The 23,270-nt window shown below is 39.8% G+C and overlaps 1 protein-coding gene across 2 annotated transcripts in view; it reads right to left on the reverse strand.

Moving 5' to 3' along the window:
• b4galt2 (UDP-Gal:betaGlcNAc beta 1,4- galactosyltransferase, polypeptide 2) overlaps positions 1–23,270 on the reverse strand; it is a 623,387-nt gene that overhangs the window by 7,591 nt on the left and 592,526 nt on the right. For both annotated transcript variants that reach the window (XM_051933145.1, XM_028811284.2), the window contains exon 6: positions 18,504–18,608. In XM_051933145.1, coding sequence (XP_051789105.1) covers positions 18,504–18,608 — 105 coding nt within the window. The remainder of the gene's footprint in view (positions 1–18,503; positions 18,609–23,270) is intronic.

A 23,270-nucleotide genomic window follows, 5' to 3' on the forward strand; every position in this document is an offset into this window, starting at 1 on the left:
TGTGTTAATAGCCTAGAAGCTGGTGTCAAGTAAGCTCAGTGTTCTTCCTGTATTTGTTTTTATAAATAAATTGCAGATACTTTGACGTATACTGATACAAATAAAAGCAAGAAAAAATATATATAAACTAATGTGATGGACAGCCAGCCGCTCGACCTGGCTGGGATGCCCCTGCAATAAAAGGATGGGGGAAGGCAGCGACTTGTGGACACTGCTTCCCCCAAGACGATAGATGGCAGCTTCCCTGGACTGCAGCAGTGCCCCGGTTGCCCGCAGGGCACTATGGTACTTGGAGTTCGGCAGCACACTAATGAGTCATGTGGGAGGAAGAAAAGAAGCTGGAGAATTCAAGTTTCCAATCGGCCTGGATGTACTTTGGGGTTTCCGTTGTCGTAGTTCATTAGTCCTTCCGGGCAAGGTGAGAATTTATTTTCCCACCAACTTCCCACAGCGTCCCCTGGTGGCACCCACGGTACCCTGCAGGGCTGTGCTGTGCCATCCATCACACTAAGAAAAAGCCAAAAGAAATTAAAACATGAAAATGTCACAATGTATTTTTCAAAATAATAAAGCAAAATATGCCTATCACAGAAACTTCTTGAGAATTCCTAAAGCTGAATCGTAGGCTATATTTTTGCAAGGGAGTCAGCAAAAACCTTTCAAAAAGCCTTCAACTGTCTTGAAAGCTGGAAAAAACACCTGGGAGATTAACAAGCAGGCAAAATGAATATTAATTATAAGTACAAGACTGGCATCACTGAAATCTGAAGGGGATTTACAGGAATACATTGACACTGTTCTCTTATTTTCCTGGCACCAAATAAAAATATTTAAACGGGCAAATTAAATATTAGGTAATTTCATAAAAACTTTTAAATATAAATGTTACTCTGAAACTCTAAGAAAGGAAAGCAAGTCTGAAGCTCACATTAATAAAAGCACAGTGACTCTAGAATTTGTGGAGAAGAGCACAACCAAGTACATCTCTGGAGTAAAGGGCCTGTACTACCGTGCCAGGCTAAAGGCACTGAACCTCCTTAGTCTTCAACATGGAGTCCTAATCCAAGTGTGAAAAATTCTCACTCTGAAGGCACTGATAAAGTTGATTCAGCAAAAATCTGTTCATTAAATAATGAATCACCGAATCACAGACACTGGTAGAAGGTAAAGGGCAGATGCGTTCAAAATGGTGTGATGAGATGGGGAAGAAGCCATTACCCGGATGGAAGGCTAGTATGATCACGCAGACGGATAGGCCAGCAGAAAAAATAAATAACTTTGTACCCAGCTGGTATAAGTTAATAGCGAGACCATAAGAAGCCGAGAGTCAGGAGTAATTCCATCCCCCATATGCCAGGTTGAAGTGATCCTCATATGGGAACCCAGTTGGGACACCCACAGGGATGCTTGGGAGATGGGAGTGCAGAAGTGCAGACTCATTGGAGTCTCTGGGAGTAGAGAGAGGGTGCTCTCGGTGGGTGGGGTGGACTCCCTACTTTACTTATGTCCCAGGAGTGCTCCCCAGAAGACACGGCATGGTACCAGAAGCACTCCTGGTTCCGACATAAAGAGAAGCCGACTGCTATATGTAGTGGAGTCAGAGTTGGGAGGCAGCGGGCCACACTCAACAGAGATAGAGAAGGAGGAAGAATTGGCTGTTGATTGTATGTATTTATTGTATAACTGAGGCACACTGCTGGAAGGAAGTCTGTTAATGTGCATTGAGGAATAAATATCCTTTACTTTATTCTATTAATGTGCGGTGCATTGCTGGGTCTGTAGTTTGGGACTCTCTGGCACTCTCTCTCTCTCTCCTTGTGCTTACAGTGGAAATTGGGAAGCTTTGTTCACAGTAATTTGAAGTAAACTACCAAATTATGCATTTAAAGAAAAGCGTCTGACAACTTTTCATAAATAGCTGGATGAGATATTGGGACAACCTGGCTGTTGACTAAACAAACCTGTGCTCCCACCTGCTTTCTAGTACTTTTCACTATAGCTGAATTCTAAATGATTTTTCCATATTGACATTATGGCCTTCAAAAATGGTCTTCTGTTCCTCTTTCAGGCTCTTTATTTCTTTGTCAATACTACTTTAGATTATTAATGGTTCCACCAATTAAATTTCTAGTTAAATATGTTATGCCCTTTATTTTACCACCATCTCTTGCCTTTCATGGCCTATCACAGCTTCACTTGTGGAAATATAAACTGCTCTCTGGTTCAGACATAAATCTTAGAATTGATGGGAAAGCAACAAACTCACATACACACTGACTGCAGCCATTGGAAATGAGACTACTGACTAATATACACAACGAACGGAGGATGTGGCAGGGAAAAAGGACATCTGGGCATCTCTGCCGAGACTGTTGACTCCTTAACCAGGGTAAATAAAATTCACACAAGATGAACATCCATCTACATGTTATTTTGGTGTGCAGTAACACTACCAAGGGACAGTATTAAAATATCTCAATATCAACTTCAACTACTCAACACCAGAAGCTGAAACACAAATGAATATTCATAAAATTGCGATTTTTTGTTCAGTGGGCCAGGTGCTAAATCATACTGTGGTAGTACTGCAACCTTGAGGAAAAGAGATTGAGGTGTGTGTCCCTTTGTGGAGTGTGAATGTTATCCCAGTTTGGTTTGTTCTAGGTCCTCTGGTTTCCTCCCACAATCCAACGACATGCAGGTTAGGTGAATTGCCATTGCTAAATTAACCCTAGTGTGAGCTTTTGTGCATTGTGTGTGTGTTTGCCCTGCGATAGACTGGCACCCTGTCCAAGTGCTCTTCCTCTCTTGCGGTCTATGATTGCTGTTATGGGCTGTAGCTGCCTCACGACCCTGCCCTGGATAAGCAGGTTAGGGACATGGATGGATGAATGCAAGACTTTGGATCCCTAGCACATTTATATGGTGTGATAAGAAGGGACAAGAGACATGGCAAGGTTTTGGACAGCCACCTGTATAATTCAGTATCCTGGCTGCAAAAGTAAATGCTTCTTAGTTTTAGTCAAGTTTACAAGACAGAGTGCAAAACAAAACTGAGTTCCAGGGAAAAGGTGTGAGGCTTTATAGGAAGTCTGGGGGAAGTGATGTCATCCTTGGGGCCGGGACCGGAAGTGGGGTGTCCCGAGTCGAGGTGGTGGCTCCTGGTGGGATTTCCCGGGAGAGGCCTGCAGGGAACTTAGAAAGAGCGTCAGTGCATCCCGCCACCCCCTGGGCAGATGTATTACCATTCATCTCTAAGCCCTTCAGCTACCTCCTATTCACACGTGTGTGACAATGGCTACCAGCAATAACAACACATTTTTGTTAAAAAATGTCACAGCTGATCTCCTGTTGAAAGGAATTCATTTAAGTTTCACTTCAAAAATTCACCTGCTAATTTCAGAAAGAAAACCAAAAAGTATAAAAACAAAAAACCTGAAACAGAGATATCAGTCATAGCCTGTTAGACAGCCTGCTGGCTCTGCTCACTCACTTCAGCAGTTTAACAATAAAAGCCCATTATGAGTTTACTTTTGAAACTGACTTACAAAAAACAACCGGTTTTGACATAAACTGATGATTGATGCAAACAATGTGATTTTTGTAAACCTTAGACGGCACTGATGCACAGAGTTAACAAAGGAGACACCCACATAACACAGCATTATTTCAAAATGGCAAATAAAGTAAAAAAAGATGACCGAATCATTTGTAGGCATTTCTTATTTCTAAACACAAATGAGCTTAGTGATTCTAAACAGATACGAGAAGACAACTCCATATCGCTTTTCAGTTAAATTCCCAAATGCAACGAGATCATTGCAATTCTTACTTCAGCTTAGGTCTCAAAGTAATAAAAAAATTAAGAGAAAAAAGTGAAGAAGAACAAGATAATAAACAACAAATATAAATGCAGCATGTATTATGGCACAATTGACTCTTCTTCCGTATAATGGATAGCAATCATATTGTTAATTGCTACTCACGCAGCCTGGGGATAAAACCAGCATGTCTGACCTTTGATGCTTTGGTATTGTCTTCCAAAGTGTAAAATCAAGAAGACCTTTTGCTTGGGAAGCTCTAAATCATTTGTAACGGTATGGGCTTAATTTCAGCAGAATTTGAAATAGCAGTGGTTGCAGTTTGCAGTTTGAAAAGTCTTGCTTCCTGAAAAGGTTTTGCTGACTGTGACAGGTACCTACTGGGTATGCACAAAAATAGTTTTGGTTTTACTGCATCACATAGGAACTCTGAGAAATAGACATTTATATATTTACTGAAATAATGTATTTAGTCAAATTTATGTTTGCATAAGCTATTAAATTCAACAGAAGTAAAAGTGTTTGTCTCCTGATTTTCTTTTGTATTCAATGTCTGGAGCATCACGTTGCAGTGTCCAACAGTAGTGAGCAAGCACTGACGGATTCCAGTTGCCCTGGTATCGTTTCTCCATCATAGCAACGTGTAGCAAGGCTACATAACTTGACTGTCGGGTTGGCCTTCTGGACTGTCCGTCACTTTATAATGTTGGCTGGGAGGGTGTTTGTAAATAGCCCTTCAGGCATCTTTGGTGACATCCCAGTGCTAGGAGGATCCCGCCCGGTAAATATTCCAGCTGCCTGTTGCCAGCGTGAGGTTTCCATAACAATCGAGAGGGGCAAGGATGTTTCGGCAGGAAACTTTTTCTTTTTAAAGGAAAGGGAGAGAAGAAAAGGAAGGAAAAGGCTGATGGCAACGCGGCGACTATCTAGGATCTTACTTCACCCAGGGACGTCTGCTATTTGTGGGTAGCCACCCCAAAGAAATAATCAGGTGACGAATCCCCGAGAAGAGGCCAAGTACTGGTGTTCTCTGGGTGCTCCCGTCTGGTGAGTCGGATCTCTGAGTTTGCATTTCTTCGTGATAGTCTGCGGAGAAGCCGTTTCGCCAGAGGACTGTTGTGTTTCCTCCTGCCATACGGGAGGAACTGAACTGCAGGGTTTATTGTTTTCCTATATGTGGACTAAGTTAAATCTTTCTTTTTGCGTTCTCAAAGAACAGTTTTTTTTTTATTATTTACTTTTTTTATTGTCTGTGTCAAACCAGGGGTTAAGATTTGGGTGCTGGGGAAGGGGTTCACTAATGAGCACTCAGGCACCGGGCAAGTAAATGTAAACAGCAAATGTCAATATATTTATCAGTCCCACTTTTTGTTATGCTTTATTTTTTGCCAATTATTTAAGGGCGTGCATAGGGACAAAAGGGGCAGAGGACCGAATATGGTAATGCTATTATAACCTTCATATATCATCCACTCCCCTGTCGGGTTATGAAGTGTAGGAATTGCGTTCCCGTATTTTGCGGTTGCTACAAATTTCCTGGTGAAACCTTTCCCCGTGTTCGTCACTGACAGCACCGAGATTTGCGGGGAAGAAGTCCAAGTGTGAGTGGAAGAAATTAATCTTGAGTGACATGTTGCACTTCATTGTCTTATATGGTTTGAGAAGTTTGTCTACCAGCTGAATGTAGTTTGGGGCTCTGTAATTGCCCAGAAAATTGTCAGCAACTTCTTTGAAGGCTTTCCAGGCAACTTTTTCCGGCCAAACTAACAGATCTTCAAACCGCTTGTCCCTTATAACATGTCTGATCTGGGGGCCAACAAAAATGCCTTCTTTGATCTTGGCATCTGTTATTCTTGTGAACATCTGTCTTAAATAACGAAAACCTTCACCTTCCTTGTTCAGTGCTTTCACGAAATTCTTCATGAGTCCCAGTTTTATGTGAAGAGGAGGCAAAAATATCTTTGCCGGGTTGACAAGCGATTCATGTGCCACATTTTTCTGTCCTGGAACTAACTTTTTACGGAGTGGCCAGTTCTGTCGAGAATAGTGCGACTCTTTGACACGGCTGTCCTATTCACAGATGAAACAACAGTACTTTGTATAGCTGAGCTGCAGTCCTAGTAATAGAGCAACGACTTTAAGATCTTCCAGTTGTACCTGCTATACTGGACGTGCTTCAGCCACAGTTCCATATTCTCTTACGTTTCTTTCATGTGTGCTGCATAGCCAACAGGTACTGAAGGATAAACGTTGCCATTGTGTAGCAGAACAGCTTTCAAGCTTAACATTGACAAATCAATGAAGAGACGCCACTCTTCCAGGTTGTGATCACAACCCAAGGCTGAGAACAATCCTTCAATGTCACAACAGAAACAGAGACTGTCGACTTGTGCAAGAAATTTGGTTATACCATGATGTTGGCCTCAAAACACAGAAATTTTCATACCTGGTGACAGCAAACACCATTCCTGCAGTCTCGAAAACTAGCAACTCGGCTTTTGCTTTTGACAGACCCAAATCTTTGACCAAATCATTCAATTCAGACTGTTATCAGATGTGGATCGGCTGATAAGTACGGTTCAAAATCCAGGTCAATGTCACTGTCAGTAACCTGCATTGCAGTTTCTTCATCTGGTTCGTCTAAGGTCCAATCCTCTGGTGGTTTTGGAATTGGAAGACTGTCATCATGTGGCACAGGTCTCATTGCTGAAGGCAGATTAGGTTATTCAATTGACTTCTTGTTTTTGGCAGAGAAACCAGACACATTAGTCAAAAAGAAGTAACAGTCCGTCACATGGTCTTTCTGTTCTCGCCATATCATCGGAACAGCAAACAGCATCGTCTTTTGAGTGCCTCTGAGCCAGGCTCTCAGACTGACAGCACATGTGCCACAGCAAATGTGAGGTGCCCATCGCTTGTCTTGATCACCAATTTTGCAGCCGAAATACAGATGATAAGCTTTCTTCAGAGGAGCAGTCATCCAACGTCTCTGAGGCGCAAGTATATATTCGCCACAGATATAGCAGAAAGTATCGCGGCTGTTACAACATTGACGAGACTTATCTCCCGACACTAAAATATCTATAGCATCAAGCTTACTTATTGTTATATTGCTACACATACTATACTGATACTATACATACACACTGACTATCTATATTAACCAAATGAGCAGGATCGGTGTATGCAAGCCACCTTTATAGCATGCTGAGACAGCGTCAAGCTCGTTCAGACCCGCCCAGGATGTCAACTTCCACAGAACAGCTTCCAACCTGGCCTGATTCCATGCCTGGACATGCCCAGGCTGCACAAACCGTTGTTGATAAGTCACTTACGGGAGTGAAAATGTTTGGATACAAATTTATGAAAAAATCATGACAAAACTGAAATGGTACATGATGGGTAAATTTTGATGTGATATTCGTGGTCAGCACCCAAAAATCTATAAGAAACACCCAACAGTGTTCAAGAAGCAAAAACTTTGTAGTGCAGTGGTTACTAATGGAAGGATGGTGGTATTTACCAAGCATAGTAATATAGTAGTGAAAATATTACATTAACACGCAATGTTGTATTATTCTTGTTGTGTTATTCTTATAATGTTTTACCCTATCTATGATTATGCTACATTCAAATCTTGTAGCTAAGGATGCCAGCCAAAGTGGGCATTAATATCATGTGGCTTGTGTATGGTGTGTAGCCTCAACACGGTTCCACTATAAAATAAGGCAGTCCACACTGAAGTGTCTGAACTTAGACTACACTATGCAGTAAGACTTTAGCATGAGACTTTGCACTCAAGGGGAAAAAAAATTTAACTTCATTCAGAGTTAGATCAATCGCTTTGAATATTATTTAATTCTTGAGTTTGGCTTGCCCTTTAATGCATTGAGTTACTGGCTTTAAACAGCATTTCTCTGTGACTCTCTGTTTAGTTATGTCCTGTTAACATGGTGAAATATAACAAAAATTTTACAGGACAAAGGTTGTTAATTCTGAAGCTAACCTCACATTTCACCTGCTTTCTTTTGTAAACCTTTCTTAGCTTGGTGGTCTTCCCAGAAGGCTCATTCCCTTCCAATAGACCCACAAGCCAAAACCCAAGATGCAAACAAAAAGGTATAACCTTTATGATGTTCTGAAAACAAAAAGAACATAACAGGTATTCAAAACAATGAGATAAGTGAATAAATTCAACATTCGAAACGCAGCAATGTAGAGCAAATGGACTCTCTAGTACCTCTACCTACATGAAAGAAAATCCACCTCTTTCAAAAATCATTCACACTGTTTGCAGGCTAGCAGCCTTTCACAAATTACTTGTTGTCACTCTCTTCTAATAAAACTATTAAAAAAATCTTTCCAAAGGTTACACTTCAGGATTATATTTAAAATGATATAATGTTCCAAAAAATGTACACTGAAACAATTGGTGACTATGAACTAAAACTCTTCCATTGAAAACTAATCTTTGAAATACAGAAGAACAACATTTTAATGCTGGTATAATGCCCACATGCAAAAGCTCCATAACTTCACTGCTTTTAAACTTGAAGATTGCTCTCAGGTTCTGAAGGAAGTCCTAGTCTTGCAATGGCTATATTCCTGTCATCAAGGAGTGTCTGATTTTAACTTCTCTTACACATTGATTTTTGTCTTCTCTTTGAGTGATCAGGTCCAAGTGGCAAAAATTCAGTGAAGAGAGACAAGAATACTGGGTTTCATTGTTTTTATGTGGATTGCACAACTTGGAAAGACATACTTTGGAAAGAAAGGGTCAGCAACTAAACCTATTAAGACACAAAAGCCAGGGTGCAGCTGAGGAGGTTGTTAGGACTGAGTTAAGAAGTCCACATGAAATATGGGAGGACACGATGAGAAGAAATTACAAGAAAATGCAGACATATGACTCAAAGAAAGACTGCTTAAAATACACAACATGCGTTTAACTGTGACTGATGAAGTAAAGCGAGGAGCTGACACATGACACATGCATTTTAGGGTAAGGTTGAGGATGTAGTCTTAAGTAGGTAGGCACAGGGCACATCAGGCAGCCATAACAGGCAGCATCCTACAGAGCAAGCACTTTCAGGGCAGAGAAGAAGTGCTTCAAAAGTTCAAGGGTGGTAACAGTTTGCTTGATATTGTGTAGTAAGTGATGAAAAGGGTTTTGTGATGGACACATTTGAATAAGGCACAAACACGAGTGGAGCCACTGACTGACTGATCTCTCTTTAGAGAATACAAGATTTAGTGAACCTTGAGAAATGGGGTCCTTGGACATTACAAGTGCTGCAAATGACCTGGGATATGATTAAACTTTCTGAAACATGAGACAGATCAACAGAGGGGTGAGAGACAAAAAGGACTGCAACATCCTTCTCTGAATCTGACCTCCTTTTCCCTGTCAGAGTGAAGCACAATGGATGTTATTCTAAATCATGCAATAAACAGGGAGACCAAAAATTGCCTTTTATCTGCCTCAGGTTAATTCAAAAATTTAATTATTTGTTTATTAAACACAGTTGTGATATTCAGAGAAATGCTACCATTCACTGTTTGTTCATGTAAAATGATTCTGATGTGAAATGAGATTTATTTATAAAGGGAGCTTCAAGTCTTGTAGTCTTTGATTCATGTTTGACAGATGGGACCCCCTAGCACTGGAAAATGGCAGATAAAGTGACAAATATAAATTAAAAACAAACAAGAAAAGGTAAGGTGCTAAAATCAGAAGAAGAACAATGAGCAGTGTCGCCAAGTTGGCCCTATGTGCTTAGAATCAAATGATGCTGATTTCTGTTCAGACTAAAGAAAATAACTTTTTAATGGACAATTTGATGCTGTTGTTCTTTTTGAGTTTTTTTGTCTTCCTACATTTCTGAAAAAAGATGGCTCTGGCAGATTACAACTGTTCTTTCAGCTTTTCTTGACAGCATAATGAGAGCACAGGTCAAAGTTCTTTCTTCACATTTAAAATGTTCTCCAGTTGTTTGACATCCTTCAGTTTCAGAGTCTTACCTGCTTTATTGTTATCAACGACATCACCAACTTTACACAGTCATTCCCAATAATGAAAGCCTCACTGCCGATAGTATTTAACAGATGTCCAATCCAGGACCCCCAACACACATCATCATCAGACTGGCAGAATTAGTTCTTAACCACAGTACCTTTTATTATCAGGTCAGTGGTGTCAAAATGAGCACTGGGATTGTACCTAGCTATGTTAACTTCTGCAATGGCTGGGTACTTGGCTGTTTTTTTTTTCTCATACCCTTTGTACTTGACCTGTACAGCAGGGCGGCTGATGGAACACTCCATACGGATGACACTGCAGTTTTGACCTGCTGGGCTGGCTACTTTGAGCAGCAGTTTACAGCTGATTATCTGGCTAGGACCCTGGATATCTCTGAGAACACGGTTCTTGAAGCTGATCCTCCAATTAGCTGTGAACCACTCAGTCTCACTGAGATTGCACAGGTGGTGAACCAGCTTAGGGTAGGGAAGGTTAAAGTATCTGTGGTATCTGGGGTGAACTTCTCCAGGCTGGTGGTAAGGCTGTCCTCCTGGCGTTGCAAGCAATCTTTGCTTCCATTTAGGAGATGGGCGTCATCCCAGCTGACTGGAAAATGGGACTTGTTGTTCCTATCTGGAAAAGAAAGGATGATCACCTGGATTGTGGCAACTACAGGGGAATAACACTCTCGGTGCTGGGTAAGGTCCTTGCTAGGGTCATCCTTAATAGGATCCGTGATCACTTGCTCACCTACCAGCAATCGGAACAGTCTGGTTTTACGCCTAAGAAGTCTACCATCAACTGCATCCTGGCATTGAGGGTTCTCATGAAGCGAAAACATGAGTATTGGCAGAGTTTCTTTGTAGCCTTTGTCAATTTTCGTAAAGCATTCAAATCGAGCTGCCATGTTGGACTTCCTGAGACTTTGTGAGATCCCCTCAAGGTTGCTGAAAATCATGGCCGGTCTGTACACTGGTACTGTGAGTGCTGTGCAGAGTGGAGGCAAAACCTCTGTGTTTTTCCCAATTGATTCTGGGGTTCATCAGGGGTGTGTTCTTGCACCTACTCTGTTCAATACTTGAATGGACTGGGTGTTGGACAGGGTAATGGGGTCCACTGGCTGTGGGGCATCTGTTGGTGAAGAAAGATTCACTGATCTTGACTTTGTTGACAATGCTGTGATCTTCACAGAGTCAATGGAAGCTCTGATCGGGACTCTCAAGAGACTGAGCAAGGAGTATGAGTGTCTGGGCTTGCGAGTGTCCTTATAAAAACCAAGATCTAGGCCTTTAATGACCGCTTAGGCACAACCATCAGCAGTGTGTCTGTCTGTGGAGAGAGTGTTGACCTTGTTGAGAGGTTTACTTACCTCAGCAGTGACATTCATTCCTATGAAGTCAGTAGATGGATTGGACAAAAGGACAAAGGACCAAGTATATAGAATCCTGGACCTTCTTGTCTTGCTATATGGTTGTGAATGCCATCCAGTGACCTGAGACAAAGACTGGACTCCTTTGGTACAGTGTCTCTTCAGAGAATCCTTGGGTACCGCTGGTTTGACTTTGTGTCGAATGAGCAGTTGATCATGGAGTCCCAAATGAGGCACATAACCTGCATTGTGAGGAAGCGTCAGTTACAGCACTACGGCCATGTGGCGCAATTCCCCCGAGGGTGATCTAGCTTTCAGGATCATCATTGTTGAGGACCGGAGCGCCTGAACCAGGGCAAGGGGACGCCCATGTAACACCTGGCTGCAGCAGATATAGGGTCATTTCCAAAGGCTGGGACTGGACCGCATGTCTGCCTGGGGGGCTGCCAACCAGGATCCTGAGGTCTTTCATGAAAGTGGGTGTGGCAACACACTGTACCAGTGCATGCATCCTCTGTAATGGTTGCTTTTGGCACCTCTTCTGTCTGTCTATCTATCTATCTATTGTGAGAAGACGCTATATAGACTCACTTGAAGGCACGTGTAAAAACACAAAGACTTTTATTTTTTTCATACGTGGGGCACGTCTTCCCCGTGAACCCAACAGGAACAACACAGTCCAAAAAGCACTCACATCACACACTCCCTTATTGAACCACCACTCCTCCCTGACAACCTCATTCTCTTCCTCCTGATTCTGGCTCTTGAGTGGTGGTTGCTGGACCTTTTTATAGCCCACCCGGAAGTGCTCCAGGTGGTTGATCACCAGTTTCTGATTGCAATTCCATGCGGGGCTGTAGAGTTGTCCAGGCCGGCTCAGGGACCCATGCAGCACCCTCTGGTGGCCACCCCAGATCCCAACAGGGCTGTGGAGAACTCCATCTCCCATGGAACCCTGCGGGAAACTGAAGCACCATCGTCAGCCAGGGAGGCTGCCACCAAGCGTCCCGGGGGAGGTACTGAGATGCTGAGGTACTGAGATGCCTATGGTTGCTCCCCCGGAACATATGTAGAAGGGGTTTCCCGGCCGGGCATGAGACTTGGCCGCCTGCCACATTATCTATCTATCTATCTATCTATCTATCTATCTATCTATCTATCTATCTATCTATCTATCTATCTATCTATCTATCTATCTATCTATCTATCTATCTATCTATCTATCCTGTTTAATGAACTCAGTTTCTGACAAGCAAGTTTTTACTTTAAAGTACTAACAGATTAAACCAGAGATATTGTGCAATTCTTGTATGAGGCTATACAATCTGAGGGCTAGATATAGTATAAATAATTCAAGAGTAAATTTAGACAGAATGTTATAATCCGTCATGCTACAGTTTTATGCTTTAATAATTTTACAAATTACTACTTTAATAATTTACCTTGGTAATACTTAGTTGCTATTTGTCTAAATGGAAGCTCACTTCCTTAAGTTGCCTTTACTATTAGGCTGTTTTATGAAAAATGTGTTAAATCTATTATGTTTCAAAATACTTTAAGAATCATTATACAACTACAAACATTACACTTATGTATTTTTATTCTAAATATATTCATAGTTATTATTGTATAATGTATTCATGAAGAAAATGACATTGCTCAGTGACTTTAATCTTCTAAATGTTAAATGTTAATGGCAGGATATAAAAAAGGGATGTAAATGGATGTCATTAAAGATTTTTTAATAGCCACCCTGTGGATTCACATATTTATCTGTATAACCTCCTCAAATATAAGCCCATTACTAAAAATCATTATAACTTTCCAGAGATTATTTTTCAATTACTACTTTATAATGTAACATTTATTTTTTGATATAATCAAAAACCATAAGTGAAGCTCGTTTAACCTAACACTATCACCACTATGTCTAGTGAAACTGATTAAAACATCAGCCAGCTTTGCCATTTTAGTTAACCCATCCATCCATTTTCAGCACTAGCTTTGCCTTCCAAACCTTTTTCACTCATTTTAAGCAGAGATCTTTGTCAAACTCTTCATCACACATTATGTAATAAAAAAACAAAAGGACTAAATACATTAAAAATAATAACTGCACAAAAATAATGGCTTGGCTTAATAATAATAATTCTTTACATTTATATAGTGCTTTTCTCACTACTCAAAGCACTCTCCACACAGGGAGGACCCGGGAAGCGAACCCACAATCTCCTTACTGCAAAGCAGCAGCACTACCACTGTGCCACCTGTGAGGATTAAGTTTATATTGTTCACATAACAAAAAAAAAAAAAGAAATTTGGGACTTAGTGTACATTGACTATCCAGCAAAACCAAAGTATTAGCAAGTACATTAGAAAATAACAGAGTGTAATATCCTCCAACTTTATCCAAGTACATTATAGTTCAGGTGATGGCACTCTCAGGACAGATTAGCAGTTTATTCAGTGTTTTTATTGCATGTAATTCATTATGTTTTTTTTGCATATACTTTAGGCAGATTATGTTAAATATAACAAATTGGTTATGAAGATGAAAGGTCTTTTGAGATTTATGCTAAATAACGATATATCTTTAATAATATAATGGTGCATAGAAATGGCCAAACTATTCCAACTACCATGAGTGTTGCAGCATTGTTAGAAGACATCGCAAATAGAAGAGAGAGCATATTTAGACGTCATAGGTATTTCTTCTCCCATAATGGTGGCTGGCTTCTAAGTCAATTTGGACTTCCAATAACTATCCACTTGGAGCTGTGTGCTGAAATAGGGACAACTTTACAAAGTCAGACTTTGAGGAATTGTGTTCTACCTGTTCCTTTGCAAGTTTTGTCCACTCTGGAGTTTTTAGCCACACAAGCTTTTCAGTGTGAACTGGCTGACCAATCAGGTATTTCTCAGTCATTACTAAGTCGCATCATGCCAGCTGTATGGGGAAGGTATTACCCACTTGTCATCCAGAAATATAAGATTTCCTTACGTTGTGATTGAACAGGCAAACATCAAAGTGCGGTTGACTGCACACACGTTGCTATAAAAGTGCCTTCAGAGAATGAAGTTGCTTATATAAATAGAAAGCATTTCTACTCTATTAATGTGCAAATTATCTGTGATGTGAAAATGCATCTCATTAATGTTGTGCTATAGCAAAATGGCCTGGCTCAACTCATGATTCATTCATACTGAGAAATACTATAGAAGTGTTGGGAACGAACTTGAAAATGGTATTGTGTGTGATGGTTGGCTTCTTGGTAAGATAAGACATTTAATATAACCCTTTTAGTCAAAATTGTAAGTGATCTGTATGATGTAACCACATAACACGATTACTTAGGTGACAGCGGGTATCCACTGAGGATGTGGTTTCTCATCCCGCTCACCAACCCACTGACTGAACTAGAGTGACGTTATAATGACCTCCACACTTGGGCTTGGGATTTGATGGAATGTGCTATAGGGCATCTTAAGGGTCACTGGCACAGTCTGGATAAGAATGGTGGAGTGCTGCTCTGTAGTCCACAAAAAGTGTGTCACATAATGTGGCACACAATCGTGGATTACCCGTACCTGAAGAGATGTGATAAGATGAACTTGACCTGGCCTGAACCACCAAATGATTAGCCAAATCGGACAGCGTTACAACTTAATTTGAATGTAATTAGCAGAATGTAAAATGCTGGTGATGAGTTAAATGCCAGTTATAACTGTCTTGCCACTAATTGCAGCAGCTCACTGCTTAAACGGTGTGAGCCCCAGAATTCTGGCCCCTCCTCCAGTGGACTGCAACTCATCTTTTCACATCGACTGTGATATCTGACCAGTTCTTTTTTATTTCGGGCTCTGTGCGATTTTCTGAACTTGAACCTTTGAATGTCTATACCACACTGTGCCACTCCATCAATTTCCTTTTGTTGCTTATAGCACTGCTTAAGCCACCAAATGTGACATTTTTTGTTGACCCCACTTCATTGAGAAAGGCCTCCAAAACACTGAATGGAAGGGGCTATTTATATTGATTTTCATATTCAAATAGGTAAAATTTGGGGAGGAGTCAGGGTGGTGATGTAGACGTGTGCATGTACGTTAAAATTCACTTTGATTGGGATTTATAAAGGGAAAGTGCATAGAACATTGCTTACATGCAATTTTATGCATCTGAATTTTTATGTGCCTACGCGCATTTCTAGCTTTGTCCATACACCATGTTTTAGTGTGAATTCCACGCATTATACCTGAGGCCCCAGCAGTTTTCTCTAAAAGGAAAGTGGTTCTCTGAGTGGGTTCTATAGGTCTCAATTCAGAAAGTGACATATTTGCCACTAAAATAATTTGTCTTAGTGTGAAGACTACTTTTATTGAGTCAACTCAAAGTACAAAATAGAGAGTGATATCGGGAAATTTTCTGGACCCATTTTTAAGCTTATTTTGCTGAATAATATTAGTGTAGCAAAGGAAGGTCCAACAAAATTCATATCCTCTTTATATTTTTTAAATCATTCACTAGAAAAAAAATACTTGACTATGACTCCAGATGTATCATAGAAGTAAAATCTTTAGCACTCGCTTCTCAATTAACTGTCTCGAATCTTTTCAAAGAAAGGAGTTTGTTCATCAGTATCATGTTTAACCAAAGAAATATGACTTTAAACTCAGCTTTGTTCCACACAATTTCAATAAAATTAAATGAAAGCAAAGGTGAGTAGGGAAACATTAAACATTGACCTAGTGCATTTGAAATTCTGAAATAAATATTAGCTGTTACATGATAGGCAAGTAAAGGTGAAGCGGGGGTTTTTCTTTTATATTTTATTATTCGCATTCTACTGCTGATGTTACACTACTGTATATATTACATCTGGGCCACATCTGTCACTAGTTTTTGATGGTGTCCCCGTCTACTGTCCTACCAGGACAAATCACTCACATCGCTTGCCAATGTGGGTTCTTTTCCCTGATGGGTTCGGCCAAACTCCGGTTCTGACTCTTTATATTTTCTATTTCTCTGCATTTTCTTGCCAGCACAACACCTTTTCAAAATACACTTATCTGATAAAGAAATAAAAAAGCAAACATGTAATTAAACTGGAAACTGTCAAGCTATCAGAAGATAAACTTGTGAGAAATAAATAAAACTGCCAACGTTTTCTAAAGCATAAACAGACCTTCATAGACCTGAATATGCAAAATTATTCCATCAATCCACAGATTCAACTGCCTGCAGCTTTAAATGAATTTAGTAATCTAATAACACAATGTAATTGGAAAGAAATACAGGAACAACCAAGAAAAACTTCTGTATTTGCTCAGAAATCTGTGCTATTCTTGAGCTGCACAAGGTTGTGCTGTTTCAGTATAAATCATTGTCAGCTAGACAATTTCCATTGCCCATTGGTATCTCACTGAGCTGTGCAGAATATTAATCAAACCTGCAATGTTTACGACACCATAAAATCACAATGACACAAATTAGTGCTAACAAAGATGGAGAGACATCAAGGTCTGAAGCTGGCAAGTCGAAAGCACGCAAAAGAAGCAGGGTCTGAACCTGCCATACTTGACAGCCCACCTGACTAATGGGTATTTTAGTTTGTTTATGGAGCGACCTTTTCTTAAACACTGAGAAGTATTGGTTGGGATGATGCCAAAATTCTGTAATGGGAAATTGTAAAAATAGTGATAAGAAAACTGTAACAACTTGGGAAAAAATGTGGAATCCTAGCTGCTTTACAATAGGCTATCATATCATTGAGATGTAAATCTCTAAACATCTGTTCCAACACAAGTGACATCCTAGATGTGTCTAACACCAGACAGCAGATACCATGAGGAAATGGGCTGCCAGATTACCACACGATGGCACACTTCATGTCTAGGCAGAAACTGGCCTAACTAAGGAGTAGATTGGCAGGGTGATTTGCTTAGGGGGTATTTGAGCTGTTCAGCGGACTTTGTCTCTTATTTTGTTTGGGTTAACAGGCCATAGGATGAAAAGAATGAACTGGAAAGTTTGCTGTTTAAGTGGATGAACCCTTTTTGAAAGGAATGGTACATCTCAGAGTGTGCTGGTCTACTGTCATTGTTAAGGACAAGGACGACAACAACAACATTTATTTATATAGCACATTTTCAAAAAAGTGCTCAAAGTGCACCTATCCATTTATTTTGCTCTATGATGTTATAATAATGCAGAAGCATATGATAGCATTATGTAAAATAAAACTGATTGCCTGAAACAGAGTGAAGGGATACTGATTAATATGTTTAAGAAAAAAAAGTCACACAAAATCAAACCTACCTGAAACAGTAATAAGTGTGTAACACATTGGACAAGACAAGTGGAGACGATTTAGCCCATTAAGTTCATTTGGTTAGCAAATAGCTAAATTATTATAACGTCTCATCAACATCATTTTTAAAAGTTTCTAAGGTGTCCACTTCAACTATACGACTTGGTAGTTTGTTCAGACTTTCATGACTCTTTGTGTGAAGAAGTGCTTCCAAGCTTCGGTCTTAAATCCACTTCCCTTTAACGTTCACCACTGTTCTCAACAACATGACTTGCTATTTAAACAAATTCTGCTGGATTCACTTTATGTTTTTGTGAATTTTGAATACCTGGATTAGATGCCCACAAAGCTTTAGTGTTTTAATGATATCTAAAGTTTTCTGCAACAGGTAAAAAGGCAAAAGGTCCCAAGTGGGAGCAGGAGTACATTAGAAAGGTTGTGCAGAGAACAGGATATTCAGCCTAAAACTCATCCACCCTATTCACCTAGATCCTCTAAAATATCATCAAGTCAAGATCTGAAGATCCCTACAGTCCTACTCTTGACTCTGATACCAGACAACTGGGGTCTACGTTAGAATGTGAGTACTATTCTGTAACCATGTCATGTATAACCTGCACAATAAACTCTAATAATAAAACATAATATAAAATGTTTAAGCTTGCTTAATCCAATTCTGGATCACATGAAGCACTCTTAATATATAAAGAAAATATTTGTCTTACACCAGTTGTCAAGATAACAGATTACAGATTAAGCACTTGGAAGCCTCCATCCACTACATCTGACCATCTAATTCAGAGACAACTACATCTAAAGCCTTAGCCAGCATTAATTGAGCAAGGAAGGAATTAATGGTGCATGTGGATCAGGTTTATTAGATGAAGCTTTAAATGAAATTCAGGTTCATAAAAATGAAAAAGACAAATCTAGAAAAGAAGGTCTTCATTTTCATTGTATAATATAAGAGACGTCACACTGCTTACCTCTGCGGGTTGGGTTCATTGTGCTTGTCTCGCTCATGCTTGATCATTCGGTATCGACCAATGCGCACATCAGGACGTGAGACCTTCATACCATTTAGTGTAATTCTGTTAAAATCAAACATCAAATCCATAAGCATACAACTTAATAATTTCAGAGCAGGCTGATCATCACATTGCATTTCAAATGACATGGAAATTGGCTTAAACAAACTGAACACTGAAAAAGTAGAAGAGTACCAGATCAACTGTCCATGCTTCTTCACCCTTATTTTTGGAGGAATGTATGTTGATAATACATTGTGAAACTGCAACCTAGGATTTTCATTATTTGCAGTTTAATGGGGACACTACCAGTTAGTCATGGGAGCTTACTGTAGATTCTCTGCCAAAAAACAAATCAGGTCTAAAGTGATGGAGTCTGCAATGGCCTTATCTCACATCTTGTGCTCTTAACCTACAATATACAGTACATCAGCTGCCTTTATATCAGCACTGAAGGGTGAAATTGGCTAAAGTGACCAAATCTAGTTGGTTTTTGTTTTAAGACTTGTTTGACTTGCAATGGCACACCATTTAACACTGTCTCTACATGACTTCTTCTTCTGAAGTTATATAACTTAGAACCTAAACAGTTATGTCCCTCGTGGCAGTCTGAACTGCATCCTGGGCTTTAAAAATCAAGGACAGCTTGTAATCAAAAAGTTTCATGTCTGGAGTATTTGGAGAATAATAAAGACATTGTCAATATGGCATACCAGAAAGATACTGTGCTCACTTTCTATTGACAAAACAGGAATATTTCTCATGCCAGTGTGCACAATGGTTAAGCATTTCAGTTTGTAATTTAGAATGAAGAATGTGCAGTGGGAAAAATAATGTGTGATCCAGTTGAGACTGTTGGCATATGTCCAATGATGTTTTTATTGTTCACACACTTATCAAACCACAGTATTAGCTGAATTTTATTCAGTGTAGAGAAGCAACACAATGATGTTGTATGTCTGCCAGGTTAAAAGACAATAGCCAGTGTTGCTCAAAAGTGCATTGTTTCACTTACAACCGGCTTACAATTAGGAATTTCCTCTCAGCATGGCTGGGTGCACAGGAGTATGAGACAAGAATCTTTATGTTCTGGGGGAGCCTGAAAAGCAAGTAAACCACTAAAAAATAATGCTCTTTAAAGATCATCAAGACAGAAAGTCCAACTCAAATGGAGCAAAAAAAGTGCAGAAGGACTTACGAGTTTAGAAATACAATTAGTGCCACTTTTAAAGGAAGGTTGCAACATATTGCACATTTTAATATTTAGGAAATAAATATGCCTGTTCCTACATGCAAACACCAAACTACTACTGATAGATATTGATACTGTTAGGAAAAAGTCAGATAGAAGCTCTTTCTATACTGAAAAAAGGAGCATAGACAGACAGACAGACAGACAGACAGGGCTGTCTGTATGTATTTTGAAACAGTGGGGGTGTGTTCAGCCATGACATTTATTATGTAAAGGAAGATTGCTGTTTCATAATATTATCCAAATTTATTTTACTGCAACCCTAAGTAGATACATTATTAATTATATATTATGTTCATACTGAAGTATACTATTAAATGATGATTTATGAAACAATCATGGATGCATAGATGGATAATTGCTTTTTTACTAAATCAATTTATTGTGAGTCAGGGCAGCTATTGACAGACAGCCAGACAGCCACTTATGGGAGCACAAATGCGAATATCAGCAGAGTTTCTTTGCAGCTTTTGTTGATTTTCATAAAACACTAGACTAATTTGATCAAGCAGCCCTGTGGGACATCCTAAAACTTCATGGGATCCCCCTGAAGATTCTGGATATCATGGCCGGCCTGTACACTTGGTACCGTGAGTGCTGTGCAGAGTGAAGTCAGAACCTCGGTGTTTTTCCCAGTTGATTAAGGGGTTCGTCAGGGTTGTGTTCTTACTCCTACTCTGTTCAATGCTTGCATGGATTAGGTGTTGGGCAGGGTCATGGGGCCCAGTGGCTGTGGGGTATCTGTTGATGAAAAAAGATTCACTGCTCTTGACTTTGCTGATGATGCTATGATGTTCGCAGAGTCAATGGAGGGTTCTGATCGGGACTCTCGAGAGACTAAGAGAGGATTCTGAGTGTCTGGGCTTGTGAGTTTCCTGGATAAAAAGCAAAATCCAGGACTTTAATGACCTCCTGGACACAGCCATTGGCATTGTGTCTGTCTGCAGAGAGAATGTCAACCTTGTTGAGAGGTTTATTTACCTCGCAGCAGTGCTCATGTCTCTGGTGACTCTTTCTATGAAGTCAGTACATGGATTGGGAAAGCATTGGGGGTCATGACATTGCTCGAAATGAGTATGTGGTGCTCCCAATAACTTTGCAAAAAGACGAAGGTCCAACTCTTTAGAGTCCCCGGTACTTCTTGTTTTGCTATATGACTACGAGACAAGGACATCATCCATTGACCTGGTGACAAAGACTTGACTCCTTCAATACTGTGTCTCTTTGGAGAATCCTTGGGTACCACTGGTTTGACTTTGTGTCAAATGAGCGGTTGATCATGGAGTCCCAAATGACACATTACCTGCATTGTGAGGGGAGTGTCAGTTATGGCACTACGGTCATGTGGCGCGATTCCCTGAGGGTGATCTGGCTCGCAGGATCCTCTTTCCTGAGGACCTGAGCGGCTGGACCAGGCCAAAGGACGCCCATGTAACACCTGGCTGCAGCAGATAGAAGGTAATTTCCAGGGGGTGGGACTGGACTGCATGTCGTGCCCTGTGGCCTGACCTGACCTGATGTGTTCATTTCATGCACTAAAATAGTAATGTGGACAGTATTTTATAATTTTTATTCAAAATAACACATTTAAAATCTGCAGTGTGTTGCTGGTAATGCAATTTAACCGCCATGATACCACTGTGTTCAGAAGAATGCTTGTCGACAAGAATGTCCTGTGTGTCAGTGTTTCATCACAGCCAGGTTTCTTTTAACCAATCATCGACTGTCAAGCCAGCTTAATCCAGCTCAAGGTCAAGGGGCTCAGTTAATATATACTGAATTAGTTGATCCCTGGTGACCTTCCAGAAACTAGTACGCTTTAAAGAAATATAAATAATGCATTAATTAAAACTGTCATTGACAAATTGAAAAAGGGACCTGTTAGAAATCACAAACACTACTTTGGGCTTCTGTTTGTTATAAATTTCAAGGTTAAATGATGTCTGGGAAGAAACAAACAAGGAAAAGAAAACAATTACACTCAAGTGACCACATAGGAATTGAATTTCTGTACTTGTTTCCCATTATGTTAAATTATTTTTTATTTCAAGGTTAAATTCAATATTTTTGAAGTACCCCTTTTTCTTTCTCAAATGACTCCAATTGGACACACTTATGAGACACTTGAGGAGACACTTTTGAAAAAAAACAAACTTTTGAACTCAAATGACCACATAGGAATTTCGTATTTGACTTGTTTAATTAATCATTCAGTGCTAAAACTGGAAAAATACACTGACCGGAAAACTGTCTCATTAAAGTTCAGAAGGATGTGTTTTATCCATAGTTACAGAGGATGAGTGCAGAGTGAGAGATAATTTTAAGACAATACAGAAGCCCACAAAAGGAAACAAGTGTCAGGTCGTAAACAGAAATACAGTATAAAGACAGTAATCCCATTCCATTAACTTGATTGCTGCCTGTTTAGCACTCCCAGTGGGAGCTAGGATTTGCACTATGTTCTGTTACACATATTTACTATCTAATTATCCAACAACTTTGATTCGGATCATGCTTTCTGTTTTTTCCTTGAACAGTGAAGGTTACTGTAGACAAATCCAGTTATATGTTTATAGTAAACAGGAATGTTTATACAATATAAAATGCCTTTAGAAAGTTCTTGCTGTCTGAACAGCAGGATTTTTCCGATTGTTTGGAGTGATACACACTGATTAAAGTAGTTTTATGCAAGACTCTCACAACATAGCTGCAATGAAAGCTACATATAAGTTTACAATTAATTTGTTGCAAATTGTTCAGTTTTTTTGGATTATACCTAAGATCATAGTTCGTTTGTGTCCGGTTTCATTCTGTAGTCATTGAAAGAGCTGAAATAACTTCATTTGTGACTACTTCATTTGCAGACATGATTTCAGAGAACTGTGTTTCCACAGTTGGTAGTGAATTTCAGGATAGGAACATTACCAACAAACAGATAGGCAACATTAAAAATATAAAATAGTTGGAATTTTCTCACAAGTACTCAAAGTTGGGGATGCTGTGACCTTTTCAGCTGACAGATTTCAAGTAAACGGCTGAGGCCTGAAAGGCTTGTTAAGCTGGACAGGAGTGAAATGTATTGTGGGAAAGCTGAAAGGCAAAGCAGGACCTTAGAATGTTTCAAATAGCCAGTCTGTCAGTGCAGTAAGTCTGCTTACTGCACATCTTTTGATTCTCAATGGAATCAACCTTGTCATTTGCAATAACTTTCCTATGCTTTGGGAAACTGTAAAAATGTTAGTTCCTTTGCTAGTGGACAGTAAGCCATCATGTGTGTTTTAATTTGAGGGGTTGTTTGATGCTTATTAGGGTGTTTTCCAAAAAGAGGTTAGCTTTTCATTTCAGTTTTGATTTACTTTTTAGTTCAGATGGTGCTTTGTTGTAAAAAAGAGTATTTGATTCAGTTGCTGCCTTTCTGACACTTTGAGGGGAGCCAAAAGTTTTTAAATGGAACTTGCTATCTGCTTAGCTTC

Source organism: Erpetoichthys calabaricus, chromosome 10 (genome assembly GCF_900747795.2).
Source record: "Erpetoichthys calabaricus chromosome 10, fErpCal1.3, whole genome shotgun sequence".
Taxonomy (NCBI): Eukaryota; Metazoa; Chordata; class Cladistia; order Polypteriformes; family Polypteridae; genus Erpetoichthys; species Erpetoichthys calabaricus.